This window comes from Rhea americana, unplaced genomic scaffold, assembly GCF_003343005.1.
Source record: "Rhea americana isolate MKP2758 unplaced genomic scaffold, rheAme1 scaffold_117, whole genome shotgun sequence".
Taxonomy (NCBI): domain Eukaryota; kingdom Metazoa; phylum Chordata; class Aves; order Rheiformes; family Rheidae; genus Rhea; species Rhea americana.
In genome coordinates, this window is record NW_028185228.1 from 751,019 (window position 1) to 776,698 (window position 25,680).

General features: G+C 38.3%; 1 protein-coding gene across 1 annotated transcript in view; it reads left to right on the forward strand.

Annotated features, from left to right (window-relative positions):
• The window catches only part of SLC35F1 (solute carrier family 35 member F1), a 111,076-nt gene that overhangs the window by 65,708 nt on the left and 19,688 nt on the right, over nt 1-25,680 (forward strand). The window contains exons 4-7 of the mRNA XM_085318738.1: nt 6,565-6,724; nt 11,718-11,874; nt 16,394-16,446; nt 20,304-20,458. Coding sequence (XP_085174864.1) covers nt 6,565-6,724; nt 11,718-11,874; nt 16,394-16,446; nt 20,304-20,458 — 525 coding nt within the window. The remainder of the gene's footprint in view (nt 1-6,564; nt 6,725-11,717; nt 11,875-16,393; nt 16,447-20,303; nt 20,459-25,680) is intronic.

Sequence of the window (25,680 nt, forward strand, 5' to 3'; positions counted from 1 at the left end):
CATATCCAGTATGTAAAATCAAAGGAAGAAGTCAAGCAAGGGAAAGGCCATTTGAATGGTCGTTTTGTATGTACTCTTCCTTCACTGTGATATTTGAGTAGATCTTGCGTAAGCATAGATGGATGAAGAGATGTGTCTTAAGATTTTTTTTTTTTAATGTGTCAACATATGATTACTCCTGTTGGCAGCAAAGAATGTRTACATGTAGACAGTTGAGAAGAGAAGAACTGTAGGCTGGATGTGGCCATCACCTTTTGTTCCAGATAACTGCAGGAACTCATTGAATTCCTTTTATGAACACAGAAAGCTGGAACTATAATAATTCTCATCTCAGGTATTGGTACATGCAAGTCAGATGTAAATGAAGGTCCTTCACTAGTGAGAGGTTTGAGTGATTTTCTATGTCTTCTGGGAAAAAGAGAGAAAATCCTGAGAACAGGGAAAAGGAAAGGGTTAGAACAGTTGTAAAAACACTGGTCATGTGATCCCAAGAAAAAAGTTAGAGCTCTTTAGGGTAGAATACTGATTTATAGAGACTTCAAACTGTAACAGTCTTCTGGTTTTTGTTTCTTATGTCATAGACATAAGACGTTTTTACATCTTTTGTAAACAAATTATATGACTGACTGATTCTTTCACCAGTTTCCCTACCTATAGAACCCCATGTTTCAGCTTGGTGAAAGCATTAGCAGTTTTTAAATTAATTCTGTGATTATATATTACATAATTACATCACCAAGTGATTAAGCTGTGCTGAGATAACAAATAGAAACACAGCAGGATAAGAAAGTAAAAAAAATGCTCTTTTTTTTTAATTTGAATTGCTTAAAATAACTGTGCCAGAAGCGTTACCAGCATCCACACCTTCCTTGCAGAATGTTTCAGGTTCAGGGTATCACAGCTGGAAAGCAGATCCACTGGCAACTTTCAGCCAACGCTGTGAGATGTCGCATCTCAGCTGTTTTTGTGCATGTATAACATACAGCCAAATGAAGCGTGTGTGGTTTTGTGAAGGTAGTGTRAAAACCAGAATATAAAGAGCCCGAGAATGGATGGCAAACCGTTTCTTACTGTGACTGAAAAACAAAGTAAATGTCAGCAGGTATGTCCCTTGCTGGCCACAGCACTCGTATTGAAGTGTCCAGTTCATACGTTGAAATTCAGTAGCCATCCTCACCTGTGCTTGACACTACAAAGYTGCATGGATTTGACACTGACTTTTCTGATCTCTACTGCGGAGAGTAGGCAGAGTAGAGGGTGCAGCTGATTCTCCATCTGATTTGCTTGAGGGTAGTGCTATTGAGAAACCCCTAATGTGAGAAAAGGGCTTATAACCGCCCAAAAAAAAAAAAAAAAAATCCAGCGAATGTTTTAAAAGGAAGATTCAGCTCAGCTGTTCCCATTGGGACTTTGCTGACCAGCTTTTTTCCTTTTGATACTGATACAGATCAGTAGTAGTCCCCATGTGTTACAGACCTTTTCTCTACAGCTTGCCAGCTTTCCTTTCCAAAAAACTAACAGCACGTTTTTGTTATATATGTGCAGACACATGCTGGATTTGAGAGATCAGAGATTAGATATTTATTGCAAGAGAGTATTTTTTCTGTGAGTCACAAGTATAATAAAGTCAACATACTTTTACAAACAAATAAATGGAGAAAATAAATTTCAACATTGTGTATCATCAACAGACTCAGATGTAGTAGAATCAAATAATGATCTTCAATCTCTAAGATGACACAGCATAGCTCTAATAAAAACGAGTTGTTGTAGAACAACATGGCAATAGGATATATATTTTTGTATCTAGCCTTCTAAAGCAACTTAATTCAGAACTGTCACTGAAGAAAACCACAGAAAAACATAACAGAGTCAAAGAAAAGAAAGCTGGTCTTCTGCTTCTTTCTACGTGGAAAGCTCAAGCTGCCTGCACTATACTTGATATCAAGTTCATTATGTCTCCATGGCAAAATAGGAGGAATTTACTTTCTTTTAGTTTAGTGAGATCTGGTAACTTCTGTGATTAAAATAGCAATTTTGATTAAAATCAGGTCTGATTAATTTAACATAATGGCAGGGTAAGTACAATACTTTTTGAATAGCCAATTAAAAAGAGAGAAAATACAGAAGACAATTATGAAGCAAATACTGATAAATTACTGACCTTTATGTGCCATATATGAAATCTAAGCTAAGCATAATTTATCTTTGTTATTGTACAAGCTTTATAGTCATGAAAATGATTGTTAGGTATGATGCGTTTTTCTTAATAGCTGAAATAACTAATACCAAGCAAACAAACAAACAAAAAACAAAAACAAACAAACAARCAAACAAACAAAAAACAAGGAAGCCCTGTCAGGTAATCCATGATCTTATTGTGTTATCCTCAGATTGTGTGTGCATTTTCTGTCTTCTACCAGACAGATTTATTTGAAGGGGAGGGTGAAGGAGGAGGAAAGAAGAAAAAGTAAATTTAGTCCTGAAGAAATGAAACGTGAAGCAAAGCCTGAACAGTAACTAAGCGGTATACCTTAGGTTACCATAATAGTGAGCCAATTTCTTTCCTTCTGCCCCATTGTTTAATTACATATRTGAACTGAGTGCAGTTTACAAAGACACATGTAACATCAGCAAATGATGTCTGCATCTACTATTTATATCTATTAGTGCTGCAGTACTTCAGATAGAAGTACTGGCTAAGATATTGGACTAATAGCCCCAAAGAGGAGTTCCTTAGCTGATGTTAGCGTTGTTTGTGACAGGGTCTGTTCATGCTTCCCTTGTGTTAGTGCTTAAAAAAAAAGACACCTTCRTGTACTTAACAGCAGAGGTATGTTTAAATATCTGTGGAATAAGAAGAATTTTTAAAAACTACTTTTAAAAGATTGTTAGAGTATGCATGTTGAAGTATGTGTGCTGCAAGTAGAAATAATTTTTTAAAGTAGCTATTGAAATCACACTGGCACCCTGATATGTATCATATTCATAAGAAAATGCCCTTTTGAGTGCTTAATTAATGGTTAAATAGGTAAAGCAGCCCAGTCCTGTCCCATAATGAACGTGTAGTGTAATGTCCTGTGTGTAAGGGTGGACAAGTCTGTATTCCATGTTAGGGGTTAAAAATATCCACTGACTCACTCTGTTGGTTGAGAGACAGTAATTATTAGCTTCATCTTCTTAAATCTATCATTGAAAGCTGTTTGTGTGAGTAGCCATAGGTCTTTTTARTGCAAAATCAAATAGTTGGTCCAGTGACAGCTCACTGATTCAACTGTGCACAGAAAGGAACTGGGATGATGCTTACAGACACTCACTGGCTTTTCAGTAGGAGCTAGTAACAAGTAGCAGAGAGGTGATAAGAAGCAGTTTCTTAAAGCACCCCTTTGCTTACCTGTGGTGTGAGTCCTGCTCTGTATTGGGCACAGCAACCTCTGAGGTACAAACTAACTTGTTTGCCTTAGGAGTAATGTTGGTATGTGTATGTGTAYGTAGGAGCCAGAGGGTACTCAAATCTTAGGTCCTAGACCCAGGAGGACAGTAACAGACTGTGCAGTAGCTCTGGTTAGTTTACTCATGTTAAGCTCTGAACTAAGTGGTAAAGGTGCTTCTTGTCTTCTCCAGTGCAAAGTTAACCAAATTAGTACAACCAGTATAACCTACTGGTGACTGCAGTAGTACAAATTGGAAGGGAAGCCACATATACTGATCCAGGTAAAAGGCATCTGCTACTGATTTCAGTTGCTGTGTCTGAGGTGAGATTGGCGATCTGCCCATGTGAGCTTCTCCTCCACCTTGTTCTGGTGCAAGCTACCAGTAAGTTAWGCTAGCGTGCTCAACATTGCGCTGGGAGGGAATGGGGCAGAAGCATTCACACCATCAGGAATAGCTGCAGGGCACTATGAGAAGTAACTGCCTCCTAGCTGTTTGGTACCACCTCCCCTCAATCTTTAGCTGAGAATGGATGAACTTAGGTTATGCTARCACAGCTAATGAAGACTGTACTAATAGCATGTACAAGCATGAGGAAATGAGCTCTGGATTGAGAGTGGAGATGTTTAACTGTGTCGGGGTCCCAAAGGGTTACAATGAAGAGCAAGCTCCCATCAGATATCTTATGCATTACTACTATGGGTTACAGCTATGTTTGCAAAGTTAAGAAATTCACAGCACTTGAGAAATGTGCGCTGTATGTTATTGGTCAGAGTAGTAACCAACTGTGCTGGCTAGGCAGGCTGTGATGCTTCTTCCGATGACAGGAGAAGGCCGTGTGCCATCTCACCTCTACATCTGACCGGACTTGATGAATACGCAAGGTCAGCCTGCCAGTGCCCGCTCCCTTCCCAAGTGATAGACTGCTACCAGCAGCACAACTTCCAAAGTTTGTTCTTGTAGGTCATATTTTCAGGGCTCTCATGACACCTAGGGTATCAGCCAGAAGAACTACACAGCTAGCTGCAGCTTAGTCGCCAGGTGACTCGACTTCTCTCACTACCCATAATTAAACAGGCAACTATCATYTGGTGTGGGAGGCACCCCACCACCGGGAGAGATGGTGGTCTGCAAGGCAGCYGCTATTGCTGTAGCTGTCAGAACAACTCGGCAGGCCACCAAGTTCCCAGCACTGTCTGGGAAGGAGTCTCCTGCGAGAGGTAAGGTCACAGCAGGAAAATGTACCATCCCAACAAGCTGCAAATGGTCTAGCAAACAACCGCTAGCATATGCAGCCTGTATTTCACAAACATATTTTTAAGAAGAGTAGTTAGACCTTTTATATTCTGTACACTTTATAGGTTTTTCGGAGGCAAAAGGTTTAAGCAGATGTCCTATACGAATGAAGGCGCTCGTAATAGTTCTGCTGTCCTTTTAGCAGTTGTTCCTTTTTGTTTTCTGTCTGTAAAGGGTTGTATTTCGAGGACTGCTGGAGGYCATTTTCACTGTAAAGAGGCCTGGGAATGCCTTTTAGATTATTAGCTCTTACTTTAAATGCAGAGCCTGCTTTTAGCACAGACCTTTCTGGTTTGTAATTATTTTCCTYGTCTGTTCTGCTGTTGTTTGGGACTGCTTGAGCCACATTAGAGCAGCATGRTCCTATTTGTGATCCATTTCTCTTTTAAGGGCTGTTGCCACTCAGTGTGAGGGGAATCTTTGAAATGGATGCAGTTCCCTGCATACTCTTATTTTTCAAACAGTTTTAGGAAAATTATCTATATTCTGAAAATTGGCTTTTATATTCTTGCCAAACCCCCAATTTAGTRTTTGTTACATAGGTATCTCATTGGTAAAGAACAATTTTCTAAGCATTGAAATTCTTGAAATCATCSAAAATTCTTTTTCTCTTCAGATAATGCCCTGAACAGACAAAGAMGTTAAAAGGAATGTGATTATTATTTGATAATACTTACTGTTTCTAGTGGTAAGTCACACTGAGAGAGCAAGTAACAAGTAATAGGCCCAAAAGGAAGAAAGACCAAATTGTATCATCTAAAATCAAGGCGCCAACATCCATAGGAATGCATGTATTAAAATTTCCCAGGACTACAAAGACAGTCTCCTCCATTAGAAGTTGTTCCAACCATTTTTGTTGTACAGAAAATGCGGCTGTATAGCACTGGTTCCTGCTGTATCAACTGACATTGAATACTAGGATACCCCACAAATTTTATCACAGAATTTTAAACTCTCTAACATCCTTATCCCTTTAGGAAGTGGGAATCAGGTTCCTAAATTCAGGTTTCTTTGGGTGGTTCTTACTYAGGATTTTTGTTTCCTGGTGACATAGTAGTAGTTTCTAAAGTTTGAAAGTCTCTAGGTCCTTTCACAAATATTTGATATGTTTCTTTTTTTATCAYGGGTTTCTCAGTTTGTTGCTGAGTGACTCTGAAAAGACTAATTAATGATTGTTTCTCATAACACTTCCTCGAGAAAGCCATTACCCAGCATCTACTGGCAAGAAGACTGAGCTTTCTGCACTGCAGACAAGGTGCTTATTCATTTTTTCCTTCAAAGGCAYATGGAATTATATTTTCAAGGAATTAACGGTCCCATTGGGGACAGATTTTTCGTAAGTGCTCTGCATGCAGAAGCCCCTTCATTTATATGGCCAGATTAAAAAAAAAATCTGGCCAGCTTRTGTATTAYGAACCTTCATGCTAATTGGATATGAAATGACTGAATCAAAGCATATGCACAAACTGCAARCTGTCCTCAGTCTTTGACCCTYAATCACCTGAGATGGGAACCAGGTGGAGAATAGTGTAGCTCTCTTTTGGCCCAGGTTTCCTTCRTATGGATTTGAATTTGCACCTGAATCGAAGAGCAAAGCAGTGCTGCTGGATGTTAGTGTAGAGCAACAGCTCTGCTGAATTACAGGAACAGTCATGAGCAGAATAGTCTTATAGCCTGTCTGAGAAATGGCATAAGCACTTGAATACATTTTGTATCTGGTAAAAAGTGCCACTACTAGCTAAATAACCCTGCTGCCTTYTGTTGGAATCCATCCTAGAGTTTTAGGGTAAATTGTTAGCAGGCTGATTTCCTGAYTTTTATTCTCTTTCTTAACAGCTCCTAGATTGTTTTGTCATCCCCGTGGTGATATTGCTATCCTGGTTCTTCTTGCTGGTACGATACAAGGCAGTGCATTTCATTGGGATCGTGGTCTGCATTTTGGGCATGGGCTGCATGGCAGGAGCAGATGTCCTYGTTGGGAGACAGCAAGGAGCAGGTGAGTAAGGATGGATATATTGTACAATTGACTTCTCTTTCAGAAGTACAGTGGTCCAGAACATGTCAGAAAAGGACAAAGATAAGGGAAAATCTCCAAGCAGCCTTGTGTCTTCATGGATCAGAATCATTGCACCATTCAGAGTTGCTTCTTTGTCAAAAGGGACAGAGAACAAAAATGGGTCAACACTGTCCTGAATGGGCTTGATGGATGCGCTCGTTCTGCAAAACATATCACCTGCCATGCAGGCCTGAGGAACAAGCTGAATACTTGCAGTTTCGTTTTGTTTTGGCTTAGTTGATTGACCACAAGCCTCAACTGCTTCCTTTCCAACCTGGCTGCATCTCTGAATCATAACCACCTCTCCCCTCTACAGCATATTCTTACTTCTCCTCARTTTTGCTCCTTTCTTGTACCTAACCGGAGTCATTGGTTAGACATGAAATGACACCTAACCTGCATACTGACTGTACCTACTGTTATGCACGGTCTCAGAGTAAAGGTTTTAATTTTGCCTGTGTCATTCTAGAAAAGAATATTCTTGTGTGTAAAATGTTCCTTCTGTGTGTGTGGCAGCATATGAGTAATGTGTGTTTAGCTATTAATGCAGACTAGACTGAGTTAGTTTTCATCGATCAGCTTCCTCTGTCACATTGATTTTTCTAGTGCCAAGCCAAATGATGTGGGAAGGCTGGCAATTCTTTTCAAAGGTTGTCAATTAGGCACAGTTTTCATTCTTAATTAAGAGCACTGAATTGTGAGCTGAGCATAATACACTGGGATTTTAAATTCTTGATTCAGCTTTCTGAATACAAATGCAAGTGCTATAAAAACACCACTTGTCAGGATGCTACTAAAAAAACAGGGACATTTGTGAGAATACCCACTATATCTCCCTGCCCTCTCTTTTCCCTGACTTGAAGACTTTCAGTTCACTTCTTTCCTCTAGAAATAGCTCTGTCTTAGCTATCAAGAAAAGAATATACCCTGTATCATGAAGTCAAGCAGTGAGAGCTGCATTAGGAATGACTGATATTGTTGGCAATGGGATTTCAGCCCTGGCTTCCAGAGGAAACATCCTGTGTCCCATTAATCTAGATAACAGGCTGCTAGGGAGGGTGAGTACACAGGGTAGTGGATCTCAGTGGAAAGGCACGCAAGGAACGGATTGAAATAGACTGACACATTGCCATCTACCTGCGATAGTTAGATATTGTTTGCCATTTCATTACCAAAGTGTGGATATAGCTGTTAGGTGAACTAATCCAGAAAAATCTGTGAACATACCTTATTGGTTTCTAGCCCAGGCCTAAACCTAAAAGGTTGTATACATGGTTATTGGTATGCACAGAGGAGAAATAAAGCCAAGAGCCTTTCGTGATGGAGACTGCAGCTTTCTGAAGTGTCGGAGTGGTGCAATTAAGATACAAGAATATATTTCTAAATTACCAGATCCTCTTTAAGGGAGTAAAAAGCATCAGCTGGTTTGATTTATCTGAAGAGGTGGAACTAKACATTTAAAATCTGCAAATCCCAAATAAATATTGCCAGCAAAATAGAAGATTTCGTTAAACTCTTCATTAAAGAGTTACAGTACTTACAGTGTATTTTACAAAGGATCAAACAAAAAGAAGTGGAGCTCTATTAACCTTCAGTAAGCTCCTCTGTTTACACAATCTAATGACACTTATTTGCTCTTGTTTGTCTTGTTTATCTTATTATTTACTATGTTAGAAGTGCCATAAGTCTCTGCTAGGCACCTACTACATACAGCAACCTAATACAAACCCTAATGTTAAGAGAACACAAGTAAGGTACAAGTTTATAGTGATATATATATATATATATAGTGTATATATATATATATATATATATATATAGTTATTGAGATATTATCATATTTTCCAAACTGGAAGAATTAGCTATAATTCAAGCATGCTGTCAACTGGCAGTAAATATATGATCTCTTACCTACTTTTACTGTATCCTAAGTCATAATTAGCACATTTTTCAAAGGTAAAAGCAATTACTACAACTAGTACACTGTCTGCTTATGAGCCAAATTTACCTTAAAATAACTTGTTTCTCAATGAGTACACCAAGGTAGCTCAGTAGTTGACCTCATGTAATGCGTAGGGGTCTTAGTGCTTCATCTAGACTTTTTCAAAGCATTCACAGCTTTGGCTGACCAGAAGCTCTAAAAATCAGTCACTTCAATCCAGGTAGTAAACTGGTAAGTCAAGGAGAGTATGTTTAGTTTAAGATTGGACACTTTGAGTCAAATTTTTAGAGATTGTGACCCAAATCAAAGAGAACTGTCTCTACTGCTGAGGCTTCAAGTAAAAGGGTGACCAAATGGCCTGGTAAGCATGTGAAAGACAATCATATCAGAATGTAATTCAAAATTAAATGATTTATGTTACACTTCTGTACTATAATTAGTCCCCAGAAACATAAACTCCTCTCTGGACTGTATGAATTTTATTTCTACAAAACAATAACTATCCTAACAATGATGAATGCAAAGCTTGTTTGGCGAAGCTGTGCTTTGTATTTCTTCAGAAGAATGGCCTATATTTTCAGATAGTTCAAGTACCACTGTGTAATTCTAAATGTCCTTAGAACTCCTCTATTCAGTTGGTACCTACTTCCTTAGCAATAAAACCAGTAGATGCACCAGATTTTAGATCCATGAGAATATCTTTATTAGGTTATATTAGTGTTGGGGAAAATTCCAAAAGCAACCTCTTGAGGAAGCAAAAGCAAGACACTTGACTATCAGGAAGGCAGGCATTACTAGGAAAGAAATTGAAAGCATAGCCACTATCAAAAACTTTGATACACCTCTTTCTTGAATACCATGTGCTACTCTGGACNNAAAAAAAAAAAAAAAAAAAAAAAAAAAAAAAAAAAAAAAAAGCCTCCCACCTCCCAAAGGTATATAGAAGCAATAGAAAAAGGCAGCAAAGGTCTTCAGGGGCATAAAATGGCTTCAGAATGGAAAGACCTTAAAGAAGATGAATGAAGAGATCTCTCATCTTCTGAGAATCAGCAGATGAAAATCCTGTCCAATCTTTGTTTTCCTCAACCATCCTGGGCTGCCCAATATCAGAGGACCATTGCTGTGACCAGTTTTAATATTCTCCTCTTTGAAAACTCTTTAAGTTCGCAGCTCACACTCACAGAGTATAAGTGCAGGTTGGGAGAGCCATTGCCTTTAAGCCTTGTGTCTTGCACAGGCAAAGGATGGTATTTCTGTCTCAGCAGCTCAGCACAAGCCAGACTCGAAGGTCAAGAGCTTTTTCAGTAGTACTTCCCCGAAGTGCCAGTGAGTGCCAATGAGTAGCTGTCATAAATAGCAAATGCATGAACTCAGCAAAGAATTATTAGAGCCACTGTGGAACATCAAAAGCATCATGGAGATGAATAGGTTTTGAGAAGTACAGATGCTTATTTTAAATTAAGGGCATCTTCCATGGCAGATTGCAAAAGGAGGGTAAAAGGAAAAATAAGCACCAAATTTTAAAAAGATAAATGCTCAAATATCAACATGCTCCCCATCAAGGTACATGCAAGCCAGAAATTCAGTAGGAGACTGGCTGAGAACATGAAAGAGAAATCTAGTAAGATTTACTAAATACACAGAAGCCACATCTCCTTTGAGCTGAACAATTTAGGAGAACACGAGAGTATTGGTAGGAGTATTGTAAACATTTTTCCTGTTGTTTTTTGGCCCCAAACAACTTATAATTTTATAATACTTATAGACAATGTTGGAGATGGGATAAATAAACTTTTAGTCTGACCTGCTGTGACTATTTTTACATCCATAAATTCCTTATCATCACTGGCAAACCCATAAGTTGCAATGAAAATAGAAGGCTTAAAAGAATGCCAGAAAGGAAAGTTATGAAAAAAAGATCACTTTGAGCCAATCAGAATGTGTATCAGTGTGTATTATGCAAATGAATAAATATATTAAAATATATTTCAAAAGAAAACAAGATTTCTTTCTAAAGAAATGCAAAGTCTAATACTTCAGCATTTTTACCAAACATTTTCAAAGGAGATTCCATTATAGCCTGTCCTGTGGAATAGGTCCTGTAGCAATATCTGACAGTTCCACAAAGTTGTTATTCTGTAGAAATCATTTAATGGGTCATCTATGCAGAGGGAATCACACGCATGAGTTGACAGAACCAGGGCCCAGTTTATAAGCTGGAACTTGATCAAATCTCTCTGCAGGCTGCTCCTCCACCACATAATAATAAAAGCCACCAAGACTTAACAAAGGTATCAAACATTCTTTGATCATATAGTGTTTTAGTAATGGTATAAACCTGGAGGTACCTGGGATATATTTTGCTCTGTCCATTTCATGCATTAGGTATTGCCATGCTAATTAAAGCTCTTTTAAAAACCTGTGTCATTATCATCACTCTATCTACACCCCATCTTTTCCCCTCTTTTGTCAGACAGCTGCATGTTAGAATGAGGTCCTTTAACTTTAATAGCCTAMAGTATAAGGATGGCAATGATTTCTTCACTCATATCACAGGTGCATAGAATTTCTCAGTTGGTTTCCTATCTAAATACTAGTCCTGTTTTTGACTGCTTAGATTCCAAGGTCAGCCGCAGACTGTTCTGTATAGCTGAGTCCCATTGTATCTAGAAAAAAAGTGATATTAATAAAATTAAAAGAATTAGTTACTGCAAGGTGTTACTTAATTTCTATATTTTTCACAAATTTATCTTAGCTTTCAGRGTTCCTTATCAACAGGAAAGAGAATGCTCTCCCTTCCTCTCTGCTAGATTTGCTTGGGATATTGAGTGAAAACTGGTAAAATGACAAAACATTTCCATTCAGTTTATTAACATGGATATGGGCTACATAGCGACTCAGGATTCAGAAATGAAGGGAGGAACTTGCAACAGCTCTAGACAAAAAGTTATTGTTTTGAGATCTGCTGATTTTTACTCTGTTTATTCCTAGGTGAAAATAAACTGATAGGGGATCTCTTAGTGCTGGGTGGAGCAACACTATATGGCATCTCRAACGTTTGTGAGGAGTATATCGTCCGAAATCTGAGTCGAGTGGAATTCCTGGGCATGATCGGACTCTTTGGCTCCTTCTTCAGTGGAATTCAACTGTAAGTGAGAAGGTTTGAGCACCAAGGTCRTTCAAATAAATGCAGCTGTGGCTTCCTTTGTGGTACTATAACTCTTTCTTCAAAGCTAACCATTGCCTGTGGAGATTAGGACTTTTTATTTCTAGAGTTTGCCTTGGTTTTACTACTTGAGATCAATAGATTTGAATAATAATTTCCGTGTTTTAATGCAGATCTATCACTGGTGCTTGTCATGCAAAGTAACTTGACTGTTAGTCAAAAACAGTTTGTTTACCTACACGGGGCTGATCTTCAAAGAACAGAGAGTGATCAAAACAATGACCCATTAACTTCCCCTTAACTAGCTCTGTCTCCTTACTCAGAGAGCTTATTATTTTTATGTGGGATCTGAACACATGACTTAAAATGATTTATATTAACTGCCTGCCACACAAGCAGGTCCCTTTTAAAAAACATAAAACTCTTAAAAGGAAAAACAAGAGCTCGTAAATGTGTCTACTATTCTCGGGGAAAACGTTTTTATTACTTGAAAGTGATAGTAGTAGGTAGGCGCTAGCTGATTCTAAGGGCATCAAAGCAGTGCCCTTGTTTTGCTGTGTGTGTTTAAATTGTCATGTACATGTCTTGTGTTCCTGAATTTAATTATAGTACCATTACATTCCCCACTCTTGACCCAAGCAGTTCAGAGTCTGTGAGTTATTTTGGYGGGGATAAGAAAGTGAAGCTGGAACTAGGCATCTTTGTAGAGGACACAGCTAGAAGGAAACAGTGAGAAACAGGTTCTTTGCTGAAAGCTCTAAACCTTTTCCAGCCAACCCTTAGCTCTAAAGTTCTCCCTGAGAGCTTTTCCCTCCCCAGCCTCCACAGCTTTTTGTTACCAGTGCTTTTGTGGCTTTTTGTGGACCCACCACACTTGGCTTTCATATGCAGTTTTTTGGCGAGGTGACACAAGCTTGTCTTTTGGCAGAGGACAGTAATGTTTCAGCTACTTGATTCCATGAAGATGCTCAGCTCTCTCTTACCTTTCCCTGTAACAAGGAGCAGATGCCACACAGTTATGAGTTCACAGAGGCTTAACCTAACTGAATAAACCAATTGTTTCAAAAGGAAGACAGTTCCCTATTATGCAAAGAATCTTTCTTTGAAAAAATTACTGGCTACTTTGATACAACATGGGACCTAAACTAAACTGAAGTAAATTGGGAAAGGAATGTCTCAGAAAGGCAGTTTACCAGCATCACTAGTCAGATTTGGTTGACATCTAAGAAATGACTGCAGATGGGGAGCATATATGTGTTAATGCCACTGAAGGTGTWGGTCTCCTTTTCATAGGAGTTTTAGGAAGCAGTGCAATAATTCTGAAGAAGGGAGAATATAATGAATGTTGTAGGACAATATTCAGTGTAGGTGCAAAAGAGCACCCACAAATAAGTATCCACTATTGGTGTGCACTGATATCAAAATAAAAATAGTAGTAAAAAGGCATTTAATTTGCCTTTTAATTCTTAGGGATATACAAATATCTACACCGTATAGATGATTCATGTTAGTTCATGTTTCGGCGTTAGGGCTGTGTCTTCAAGAGGCCTTTCAAGAAGTACATTATTGTTTTCTAGAACAGTTTAGCAGGAGTGTTTGATATTAGAATATAACATGAAATAAAGCCAGATAGTGCCTATTGGACAAATGATGCGCTAAGGTATTAGGGCAAACAGTAAAGGAAAGAGCTGGCTAAATACCCAGGCATTGTTGAAAGTGAAGATAAATGGGTTGAATGTGATTAAAGTTAGAAAGAACAGGTTATCAAAATGAGAGAATAAATTAGCTGACAAGAAGTTGGGGGTATAGCAACTGCCCAACAAATGAGAAGATAATCTGTCTGATGGAATCACAGCATAATTTAGTTYCTAAGGTCATCTAGCTCAATCTCTTACTCAAGGCAACTGAAAGCTAACTTCAAAGTTAAATCAGGTTGCTCAGGAACTTGTGCAGTTGGTTTTGGATAGCTCTAAGGATTGAAATTCCGTAATCTCTCTTTGCAACTTGTTCCAGTGTTTGACCAAGAATTTTTTTCCATATATCTAATCAGAATTTCCCATTTTGCAACTTGTGTCCATTCCTGCTCATCCTTTTGCTGCGTACCTCCACAAAGAGTTTGACTATCTTTTCTATAACCACCCATTAGGTAGTTAAGACAGCAGCTATATTCTCCCTTCCCCRTTCTCCCGCTTAGCCTTCTGTTCTGCTGAACAAACCCAGCTACCTCAGCATCTCCTCTTACCATGTGCTCCAGCCCCCGACCATCCTGATAGAACTCCTTTGTACTTCCTCCAATTTATCAGTGTCTTTCTTGTTCTGAGGAGCCTAAAATTTGAAACAGTTCTCYTGTTGCTGTCTCACAAATACTAAATAGAGAAGAATCACTTCCTTCAGCCTGCTGGCTACACTCTTGTTAACGTAGCCCAGGATGCTTTTGGCTTTCTCAGCTGCAAGGGCACACTGCTGAYTCATATTCAGCTTGATGTCCACCAGGACTCCAAAATTAATTTCTGCAAAGCGTTTTTTATCCGGTCAGCCCCCAGCCTGTACTGTTGCATGGGATTGTTCCATCCTAGATGCACGAATTTRCATTTGCTTTTGTTGAGCTTCATGAGGTTTCTGTCAGCCCATTTCTCCAGCCCATMTAGGTCCCTATCTATTACTGCCCTGTATGTTGCCCTCTGCAAACTTACTCAGAATGCATTCTGTCCCATCTCGGAGGCTGTTAACAAAGATGTTAAACAGTGTCAGCCCCAGTATCAGCTCTTCAGGTGCTGATTCACTAGTAATCAGTTGACAGCAGGATTTCAATTCGCTGATCACTACTCTTTGAGGCCAGTTTCCCACCCATTTTATGGGTAATCCACCCATGTAGTCCATATCTCTTCAGTCTCTAAGGATACTAWGGGAAACCTCTCATCCACCCCATCTCTCTTCTCTACTGAACCAGTCATCTCATTATAGAAGGCAGTCAGTTTGATCCRGTATGAAAAATCTGCTGGCTATTCCCAATCATCTCTGTGTCCTTCATGTCCTGGAAGCTGCTTCTAGGAAGATKTATTCCCTAATCTTCCCAAAGGCTAGTGTAAGGCTGACAAGGCTATAGTTCTTGCCTTTTTTGAAATTGGTGTGACRTTTTTCTCTCCTTGGTCATCAAGGACCTCCTCCAGTCACCATAACCCTCAAWGATGGTAGTGGTCCCATTATGCAGTGAATGTAGCATTGCTAAATGAAGCCTTCTAGCAAAGGTGCTCTTACCCCTCTGCTTCACAGACCATAATGAATCACAGAGCATAGAGTATTGTCATTTACTTTCTTTGTATTAGCTAGGCAATGGTATGAAATTAATGTTCCTGTATTTAAGTTGTATCAAATTTTTGCTTATCAGAACAACAGCAAGAAATGCTACCATTTGTTTTCATGACATCTCTCAAGAATTGCTGATAAAAAAGAGGCATATACCTTATGCATGCAAAGACACTTTTAGGTTTTTTTCAGACTAAATAATCTCATTATTCTATGCCCAGTATTAGATTTGCCACACATCAACAGCAAGTAAATTAGAATTTCTACAATGCAACTCTCTAGACAAGATTAATCTGGGAGGCATTGAGTTCCTGCAGTTTTACTGTTAGATTTGGTCTCCCACATGCCACTTTTTGAACTAGATACTTTGTTTTTCAATCTGTGTAATTTCATGTTTTATACTTGTTTAAAATAGTGCCCAGACGAGCATGCAGAGTTCTGCACAGCAGGAATTATCCACAAATCACAGATTAGAGAAGGTGGTTAGCTGAYTGAAAAACTGGCTGGTGAGAATCCTAGTCTCCAAGGCTCTGCTTCCGTGGTTTGGGAAGATGTGAYTTTGTTACCTTCTTAGAGTTTTCTGGATCTGGGACTTGGATGTTAATGTGCCATGTAATATTTACAAGATGTTGAAAGTGGACTTTTTGCAGCTTGGCCTATCCTTTGTTTTGTTTCCTGATTTTCATTGCTGTGACTGTTGGATCTCTCTCTCAATGTGCAACRAATTACAATATTCTCCCCAAAGCCAGCCTATGACATCTGCCACCTCATGTCAGTGATTTACTCAGCTGTCTATTTATTTGACCCTGCAGAGCCACTTTGAAGGGTGAATAACTCAGACAGGTATATTATTAATAATTAAATTTCAAAAGCTTTCAGAATATTAAGTCAGAAAACAACAAAAAGATTGAACATATAGGGAGGTGGACAGTTCTGGGTAGATATTCAGAGAGCTGAAAATAAAACAGTGCAAATTGCATGCTATCATGTCTGATTATGGCCCTGAAGAGCTTTCAAACACAMAGGCAGGGGTAATACCAGAGTGCATTAGCTAAGTCTGATTGTATTTGGTTCCTACAGAGATTTTTTGTTATAAGGTTATTTAKGTTGTTTTGCCCAGCATTTGAATTGAATGAGTGGAAGTAATCTAACTTCTGTTCTCTTCCATAAAATTTTGCCTTCTCTTCTCTTATAGTGCAATCATGGAACACAAAGAGCTATTGAAAGTTCCTTGGGATTGGCAAATAGGTAAGAAAATACTTTACCTCATTGAAAATGGTTGCTGAAGCACACCTGGAGCCAACCAGTAATAAGGGAAGCAGGAACCAGTGTTTGTGACCTTCTCACCCACTATTGCCATGGTTGAACCACATGCCTCATAAGCTTGCTCAGATGACCTGCCCTTCCTTTGCCATGTCATGCCTTCCTTGTATCATTAGGTTAGGCACTGGAGAAGCATATGAGTGTTAYGGGATAATCCTTCGAACAGCAGTGAAGTAAAACAGTGATGGGRTTCCAGCTCAAGATTCAGGGCAACACTGAGAGAAATAAATGAGGTGGTCAATAAAAACCTGCTTTTTCAATGAGTGCAAAAGAAAGAAAATGAAACCTTACAAAAGCTAAACAGGAAAAATGGTTGCTGTGGCTCCATAAACTCTTCTGTATGTCTGTAGGCAAATGGTTAATTGCTTTCCAATTAGTTTTGATGGAATATAGCTGATGTGTGTTTGAGACAAGTTTTAGGTGGCATCATGCACAATGAAGCTCTTATAGTGTATGAATATGCAGTGAATTGCCTTTCCTCATTTCAGTTTGGAACCTAGGTTTATGATCTAGGACTCTCTTCTAATTATTTTAACAAATTGTTTTCTTTAAAAGCAAATCAACCTTTTAGGAAAGGTGAATCCCTATAAATACTCTTCTAGTATCTATGATAATAGAAGAAATAAAAAATGCTAATAGTACTTAGCTGATATAGTTAACAAGRTGGTTCAAGCTTTGGTAATCTTGTTACCTAGTCTCAGATTGAGCATCAAAAAGCAGCTCAGAAGCATGCAAGTACAATTGATTGTATTGGGAATTCCAGAAAACAGRAGATACAAGTTACAGGATACACTGTTGTTTCACTAAGGCTTTGTTCACCATTTCCTCTCATCTTCCTAAACCTTCATAAAAACAGTGYATCTATCACAAAACACTGCACCTAGAAGTCTTGGAAATTTTAATGGTTGAGCTGTAAAATACATGACAAATCAATGTAAAGTATCTATTGAGAAACAAGCTCCATTGCATACTGGAAGTGTATTGGACTTCTTTAATCTGAGATCATTAACATAATCTCATCAGTGGTTGCTTATACTTCATGCTAAGGAGCACAGGACATAATTAAGCTGGGACTGATGGAGCTAGCAATGGTTATAGTGAACTAATCTACTAGTCGTGTAAATGTCATTTGTACTTCCATAGGGGTTCTGTCATAACRCAATATTAGTTAAATGTGCTATTAAAATAAATCATACTTCATGCTCTGTGATGCCATTAAAATGTCATCTAAACATGGTCCCTAATTATGAAGAGTCCCTTTTCTTCATAAGGAGAAAGTCATCATGGCAAGAGCATTACAGGTTTGTACTTCTTTTGTGAGAGCAATAACTGGAAATGTGGTTGAGTTGAACTGGGATAAAACAGAGATAATTATGTGTAGTTTTGTGTTCTTCCGTGGCTTCCATGGTACTTTGTCTCTTTTCCATAACATTGGCAGCGAAGTGAGATTGTTACGTAGTGACTGACAAATCTACGTCGGGGTGTACACAGCCCTGAATGATTATCCACTGCAGCAGGCTTAAACCTGCAGTCCAGCAGAGTTAAACTTTCTGCCTTCTCAATGGTTGCACTAAAGTCAGAGCAGGCAAACTAATAAATAACTTCAGGGTGGCCTGTTGCCATCTGCCATAACTGTGTCATTAAGAATGTGTGAACTACCTTTCAGCTGATGTAAAATGCAAATGATTTTGGAATATAAAGATCTAAAGCCATCCTACTAGATGTCATATTTAAAATAGGCTGTGGTCCTTCTGGTTTTAATTCTGGAAATCCCCCTGATAAATGGCATCATCTTCACAGTTAGTATAAATCAGTATAGCTCTGTTTAAATCCTTGTCGGTGGGAGTATTAATACTTGCAGACAATCTGACCTAAAGGGAAATGATTACACTGTGCTGATTTGGTGGTTTATTATGAGACCATGACATGTTTGTAGAGTGATACATGAAATAATAACAAATAAGTAAACATCAGTTTTGTTTAAGAAAAAATCCAGTTTGGTCTCCAAGGAAGTATTCTTTGTTACAAAGAGTTTGAGTATTTCTGAGTAGTCTTTATTCCAAGAAACCATTTTAAATAAATCATAACTGATCCCATTATGTGTCAATGAAAGAAAACATTCTGAGTAAAAATATCAAGGCTTTGAGCAACCTGGTCTGACCACATGGCTGACCCTGCTGTGAGCAGGAGGTTGGACCAGGGACCTCCTGAGCTCCCTTCAAACCTGAGTTATGCCATGATGCTATGATCCAAAGTGACCAACTAGACCTTGCCAGGGATTCATACTACCCAGGCCACGTGCTGACCTTATTCCTCAGAGTGAGCACTGGCAGACAAGATGGGATTTCTTTCACCAGCTTTAGATATCTGGGAAGTGGACATCTGATCTAGCTGAACAGACTCGCTTTATCATCAGCAGAGACATGATACACAAATCATACTATCCTAAACATTGTGTCTGAAAGAGGTCAGACAACCTGCCCCCTAAAATTTCATRTATCTCTTCATTACGTGGGTGTTAAATGTATTTTTAAGATGTAAATGAAATGCCACTTTACATTCACACCTAATAGGATAGCTGCAGTTTGAGCAATTTTCCACTGGGACTGAAATGCCCTTTGGAAAGGCTACTGCCTGTGAAGTGCACATAACTGCCTCAAAGAATATGACCACCAAGACAATACCATCAAATGATAMAATCAGTTGAGAGCATAACCCAGCAAAAGGAGGTTGATTTTGTCTGTTAGATAGTTTCTTTAAAGGGTTTTTAAGTAAGTGGATCGACAAGCACATACAGAATCATCAGGGCTTTGTTATATTTTTATTTTCTTCTAATTCCTTTCAGAACCCTGGAAATCTGATTTTCTGCAACTTTCAGACCGTAACAACAAGCTCTGAAGAGCTGGCATGAGTCTAAATTTAGGCTCATGCATATATCAGCTGGGAATTCTGCAGCACATGGTAGCATAAGAATTGTCATTTGCATAAGAGCAGATGAGTGAAGTGTTTGCTTTTATTTTTAACTTCATATTGATTAATTTCCTTGGGATTTATCAAGTAATAATTGAAGCAGGAAAATCTTTCCTAGTAAGTTATTTAGTTTTTTAAAGGCAATTAGATTTTCACTGTAGTGTGTTTTTATTACATTAGTGTCTAACAATCCAATTATGTGAGGCATTCTGTAAACATGCAGAAAGAAATAGTCTCAGCTCTGGAAAGCTTTCAGTATAAATGAGGAACATAAACAAAAAGTGGTAGAGGAACAGAGGTGCAAAACAGTGAAGTGATTTATCAAGTGGCAAAATAGGAGTAGGACCTTGGTCACTTTAGTGTCWTCCTTGCACATTCATCCACTAGTTCATATTTTTGCATTCATTTTGTGGGCCCATTTCCACAAAATGTAGCATGCTCCCCCCAACTCAGCTGAACTCAGTGCATGTTGGGGACATTTAGCTCCTTAAGCACCTAGATTTCACAGCTCTGAATATGTCATTATTTCATTCAAATTAATATTGGATGTGAGGAATTCACTAGTAATGTAAGAAACTGTTTTAAAAACAGCACTGCTATCATGGCAACCACAGAGACCAGGCCTGAAGAGCTTGTGCCCACCGCAGTGTCAATATGGTTTTCACTTGTTTTCAAGTATATTTAGAATGATGCTTTTATACATGCACGTGCATCTGAATAATTTAAATCAGTGGTTATTTGAAAAAGCATTCTAAATTATTTCCTCACAACATGAGTCCTTCCAGTAAACTGTTTCTTGTTTTCTTCCCCAGGCTTGTTGTATGTTGGCTTTAGTGCCTGTATGTTTGGGCTCTACAGCTTCATGCCAGTGGTCATAAAGAAAACCAGTGCTACTGCTGTCAACCTCTCCCTACTCACAGCTGATCTGTACAGCCTCTTCTGTGGATTATTCCTCTTCCACTACAAGGTACAGTGAAGTGAGGGATGTATTTGAGTAATAACTGTATACCTAAAGAATTATTAATGCAGAACAATGAAACAAAAGAGATCCCCAAGTTTTTTTAGATCTACACAGTAAAAGTGCAGATTTTTTAATACTTCATGTTTCCCACAGCAAAGCAAGTTTTATTCTATGATTTCCAGTTGCTAATTCAGTCTTCTTGTTATGAGTTTTAAGATTTGAGTACCTATGTAGCAGCAACTGAATCACTAATTTCATTTTACTCATCAGAAGTCACATTCAACTTCTGTGACCAGATCCAGTGTAGTAGCAAGAAGGAAGGTACTTCATAAAACATTAAAAAATTCTATAGCTTTTTTTTGTGCAGTAACAGGGTTGTATTATTTCATGTTGATTATAAAATGATGCCTTATAACTGTTCCATGAATTCCAACTTTCTTCCCAGCTAACTCAATGGCTGACCTGTTAACATAAAAGTGTCAAAAATGTACAGAAGATTTGTGTTGTAGTTAAACTTTGGTCATCTAATATTTAAAACATTGACTTGTATAGTCACATGTTTGGTATCCAATTCCAAGGAATTACACTGCATTATTCACAAGCTTCTCCTTCGGTGGCCATCATACGATAGTGGCATCAGGATACTGAGAGCAATTGCTTTGTACTCACATTTGTTGACATGATGGAAGTTATTTGATAGCTTAAATAGTGGCCAGGAGAAGTGTTAGAAAAATGAAAGCTTTAAAATACTGAATGGCTAAAATCCTAAGTCAGAGTTCATGACACTAATGATGTGTGAATGAATTTGACTGGTGTAGTGAAAGTTGAAAGCTTCAGAGTTCAACACACAAATATTTTTCCCCATTGACTTTTTGGTTTTTTTTTGCTCCTATGGCTTCGAGGATTTTGGAGACACAAAATGAAAACAAATACAGAAGATAAAGCTTTACCAAAAACACATGTAGTAGCTATCAGCTAGTTGACAGGTCTGTCTCACTGTGATTTGGTTCCCAGTTCTTTCCACGGCACACTTCAAATCCAAAGTTTGAAATTATGTATTAGCTGAAAATTGTTATCCCCTGTTAATAATGTTATTTGATTCCCATAGCAAAATATTTATTTTAGTTATGCTGGTCCAGTTTTTCTTAGGAAAATGTCCATATCATATAATAAAAGACAAATTTAATTCTGAAAATAGTAGTGGTCTTGTTTTAGCAAAATCAAACTTTGTTAGAGGAAGAGACTCAGAAGGCAGCAGAGGTCAGTCAGTTTTGAGTTCACCTTTGCTCAAGCCTGACAAAAAAGGAGATATTCCAAAACTAAACCTTAAATTTTGAGCACTTATAAGGCAGAAGTTGCAGGAAACGTTTCAACTTTTCCCTATGTCTGTGATTGCAGAAGGCAATTTCTGTAATTAGCAGAAGAATGTGTTTCCAACTTTATTGATGCACACTGTCTTTCTATATGTGCATGTCAGCTGTCCACCACAGTAGCACCTCAGCCTCCTTTTAAAGCCCCTAAYGAAAGAAGTCCACAGGAACAAAAGGTTCAGCCTTGGAAGATTTTCTGGTGGAAAACAAGGTGTCATCACCCACCCTGATACACTGAGTGACTTCCACCTCTGAAGTAGCTGAAGGTTCCCTCTCCCCTACTGCTCCATTTAGAAACTTTCTGAAGATCTTTTTCCTGCAATTCACCATGTTACAAAGTGTTCATAAACTCTTATCAAGCTCTTTTACTTTAACCTATTTAGGTAGCCTATTTAGGTTTATTTCCACCTCTGCTCTCTGCTTTCAGAGCATCATTGCTCCAACAGTTAGAAACCTTCTTATTTCCCACATAAATTTACTTCTGGCTAATTTTGATCCACTTGCTGTTGTGCCATGAGTATCCTTTAGCATAAAACATACCCTTGTCACCTTAGCATTTTGCTCCATTGATACATCACTAGAAAATAGCCTCTCTCAGCCCTTAGCCTGCTGTCAGAACAAGCCACATTCATTCATTCTTACTACATAAGATGTACACATTCTTGGGATAGTCCGTCCAAGTTAAGAAGCAAGAAGGTTCCTCCAGCACCTCACACAATGCTCCTAAGATGACCATAAAAGACCATATTTACTTTTTTCATCTCTGCTTTTCTGTTGTGATTTGCACTTATTCCACAACCTATATAGCCCTTTTGTGTCACTSCTTTGTTCTTCCCAGATGAAGCACTGGTAAGTAGAAGATCGTTGTCACGGTTTTGTGGAAGAGCCTTTGCCTGAAATCTGGCAGCAACTTCCAGAGTTGTCAGTGTCTCGTTTCTTGCCCTTCAAGCTTACAGGGCAAGGGAATAAGAAAAAGGGAGGCTGTTTTTAGAGAACATCCAGATTAAAAAGCCTACCTAATTACTTCTTTAGTTACCAAGTTCTTATCCTTAGTCAGATCACCTCCTCCTTTTCTTCCTAGTGTGCAATCAGATATCATTTTATATGAGGAAGTAGAACTGTGAAGTGTGCAACTTTCAGTCAACAGTGAATAGGAATAGGTTGGCGTTAAATGGTCTATATTACAGCCCCTCCTAAGCCTGTGTTCTCTACTTGTTTTCTGGATTCRAGAAAAGCTGTTTCATTCCCAGCCCAGCTGTACCTCTCCTTCAGATACCCAGCTCCTTCTGCTTATTGCTGCACTGACGAATGGGTGAAGCCTCACTTCACTGGGAAGCAAATGGTTTTATGCTAAATTAGAATCAACTGAGTGGTTTAGTATCCCTTGCAGAATATAATTTTATGAGGCTTTCAAGAAACAGTTATGATTTTTTCCCTGTGCTGCTACTTTTATCACCAGACAGGTTTATTGCACCTACGGCAGTAATTCTATGAAAATCCATGGAAAATGTAGGAAATGAGTTCAAATGGAATTTAGAGCCTCTGAAACCAAACTGAGGAGGAGATAACACTTGAAGTGTTTTGATTAGTTAGCATTTCATCTTTTTATAATACAGAATTGAAACATTATGACATACATGACAGCAAGTTTATAAACAGCTGAATTTATATTCTTTACTCCATATGCCAATATCTTTGTAGTGCRTTGAACAGTTTCCAGGCATTGGTCTATGGAAGCTAGGAGTAGAGAATGTTGTCTTGACACAGCTCTGGTGATGTGCTGATAGTTCAAAATGTTAAGTACATATTGTATTAAAATGCAATGGTTTATGACTTTCGACTTGAGATAGATGCTGGTTATATGTCTAGATTGTGGTGCACCATTCTTAAAATTATTTGCATCCCCCAAATAAAAGCTTTGGGAGTTTATTTTTAGTTTTTCTTTAATAAATAATAGAGTTCAAATATTCCAATAGACAGGGAAAGATATCTGGCCTCTTTGTGACTGAATATTGGCTACCAAAGTAACTTTTAAGTGTGTAGCTCTGTATCTTCAATCTTCTTTTTCTTAATTCTCACTGTGTTTATTTATTTTATACAATCTGGATGGTCAAAACTTTCCTGGCTATATGTTATCATTTCATCTTCTTCTTACACAAAATTAAGTTATATCATATCTTGAAAAAGGAAGGTTATCAGAGGCCTAAAGCATAAAAATAAAGTAATCATCATGATTTTTTTTTTACTTTTTTATCCTGTAATATCAGACTTTACATCTTCATCTTGTCTCTGTCAAATCCATCTGTTTGGGGGCTTTGCCCTCTCTGTTGGTTTCTGTGAACATCAGTGGCCATAGAAGTATTCAGCCTGCTAAGGCCATAATGAGCCAGCCTATATAAGGTTTGTTCCCACCACACACAGACAGGAGGTCTACACTGCCCTCCGGGTGTGAGGAAGCTTCTTGGCAAGTCCATGCTGCAGATCCAAAGGGCTGTTTTGCTAGATGGGTTTCAGCTGTGCTTTCTGCATGTGTGATGGTAAACAGCTGTGGAGCCTTTCAAATGGGAAGATGCAATATAAATGTGAGGAAAGCTGTGTGCAGGCATGTTTGGGCACAGTATGGGGGAAATTTAAAGTTCTGAGGTAACATTATTCCTTTCTCCAAAAACTGTCCTTGCCTTATCAGAGGCTACAATAGCTTTTGTTCATCATGGATACACCAGCACCTCTGGTACTAAAAAATTCAGGGCTGATTCTGCAGTCATAAAGGGATTGGAATAGCTATGTACAACTTCTGTTATTTTTTAGCTTGGGAAGTGTTCGTTTTGATGTTTTAGTCTCAGCCTCAGTTTTATTTTAATGTCAGTTTTTAAATTTCATGCTTTTCATTTGCAAGCCGTATGTTGTACTTTAGTCATTCTAAGCAAATTGCATTCTCACTAAATAATCTAAGCAGTTTACTTTATGCTTTCCACCTTCTGGAGCATGCATACTGATTACATTCTGCACCAGCAGGTCCAGTCACACTATATTATATCRTTACCTACCAAGCCAAGCACAATCAATTATATTCTACCTTGGCAAATTCATTCATTATTTTATCCAAGATTTAGCTATAAAAATTCAGAGTTTCTGGATATAGTGACGGTTTCCAAATCATGAAAATGCGTATGTTACATAATAAATCAAGGAAGTCGAGTATCTTGATTTAGAATCATGGAGAGTAATGGTGACAAAGCACTTGGCTGCCCAAATAATCAAGATATTTATAACCTTCCCAGCACTAGAGACTTAAAAATGATGCTAGCTGACACCTCACTTGCTAGTGGTTCTAAAGATGACTTTTTAATGTTAATTCAAACAGCAGAGTCTCTCCACTGGAAGAGAGCAGAAGATAACCTTCATATTACATCAAGAAACATGCTATAAAGGAGAATGGTTTTTAACTTTATGGAGAAGAGGAGATACAAGTTGGCTGCTAACTTTCAATTTCATTTTTGCTGGCACAGATCCTAAGCAATGCCCATGAACTGTGGATTTAAATCAACTTCACTGAGATGAGAATCTTGCTCTTATTACAAATGCAGGAGAAGAACTAGGAGCATCTATTAAAAAAGAGTGTGCTTTACAGTCCAAACCAAGGTGATCAAAGCTGGTACAAGCTTTTCTGCTGACGTCAGTGGACTTTAATTCAGGGCCTAGGTTAGGAAAGTATTTGGGGAGGGAGGGTTTGTTTGTTAGCTTGGGTTTTTACTTGGTGGTTTTTCATAAACATCTAATTTTTCTAAATCATCTGACCATCAGATTTGGTGTTCATCTGTAATACTCAAAGGTAAGTATAAACTTATAAGTCTCTCT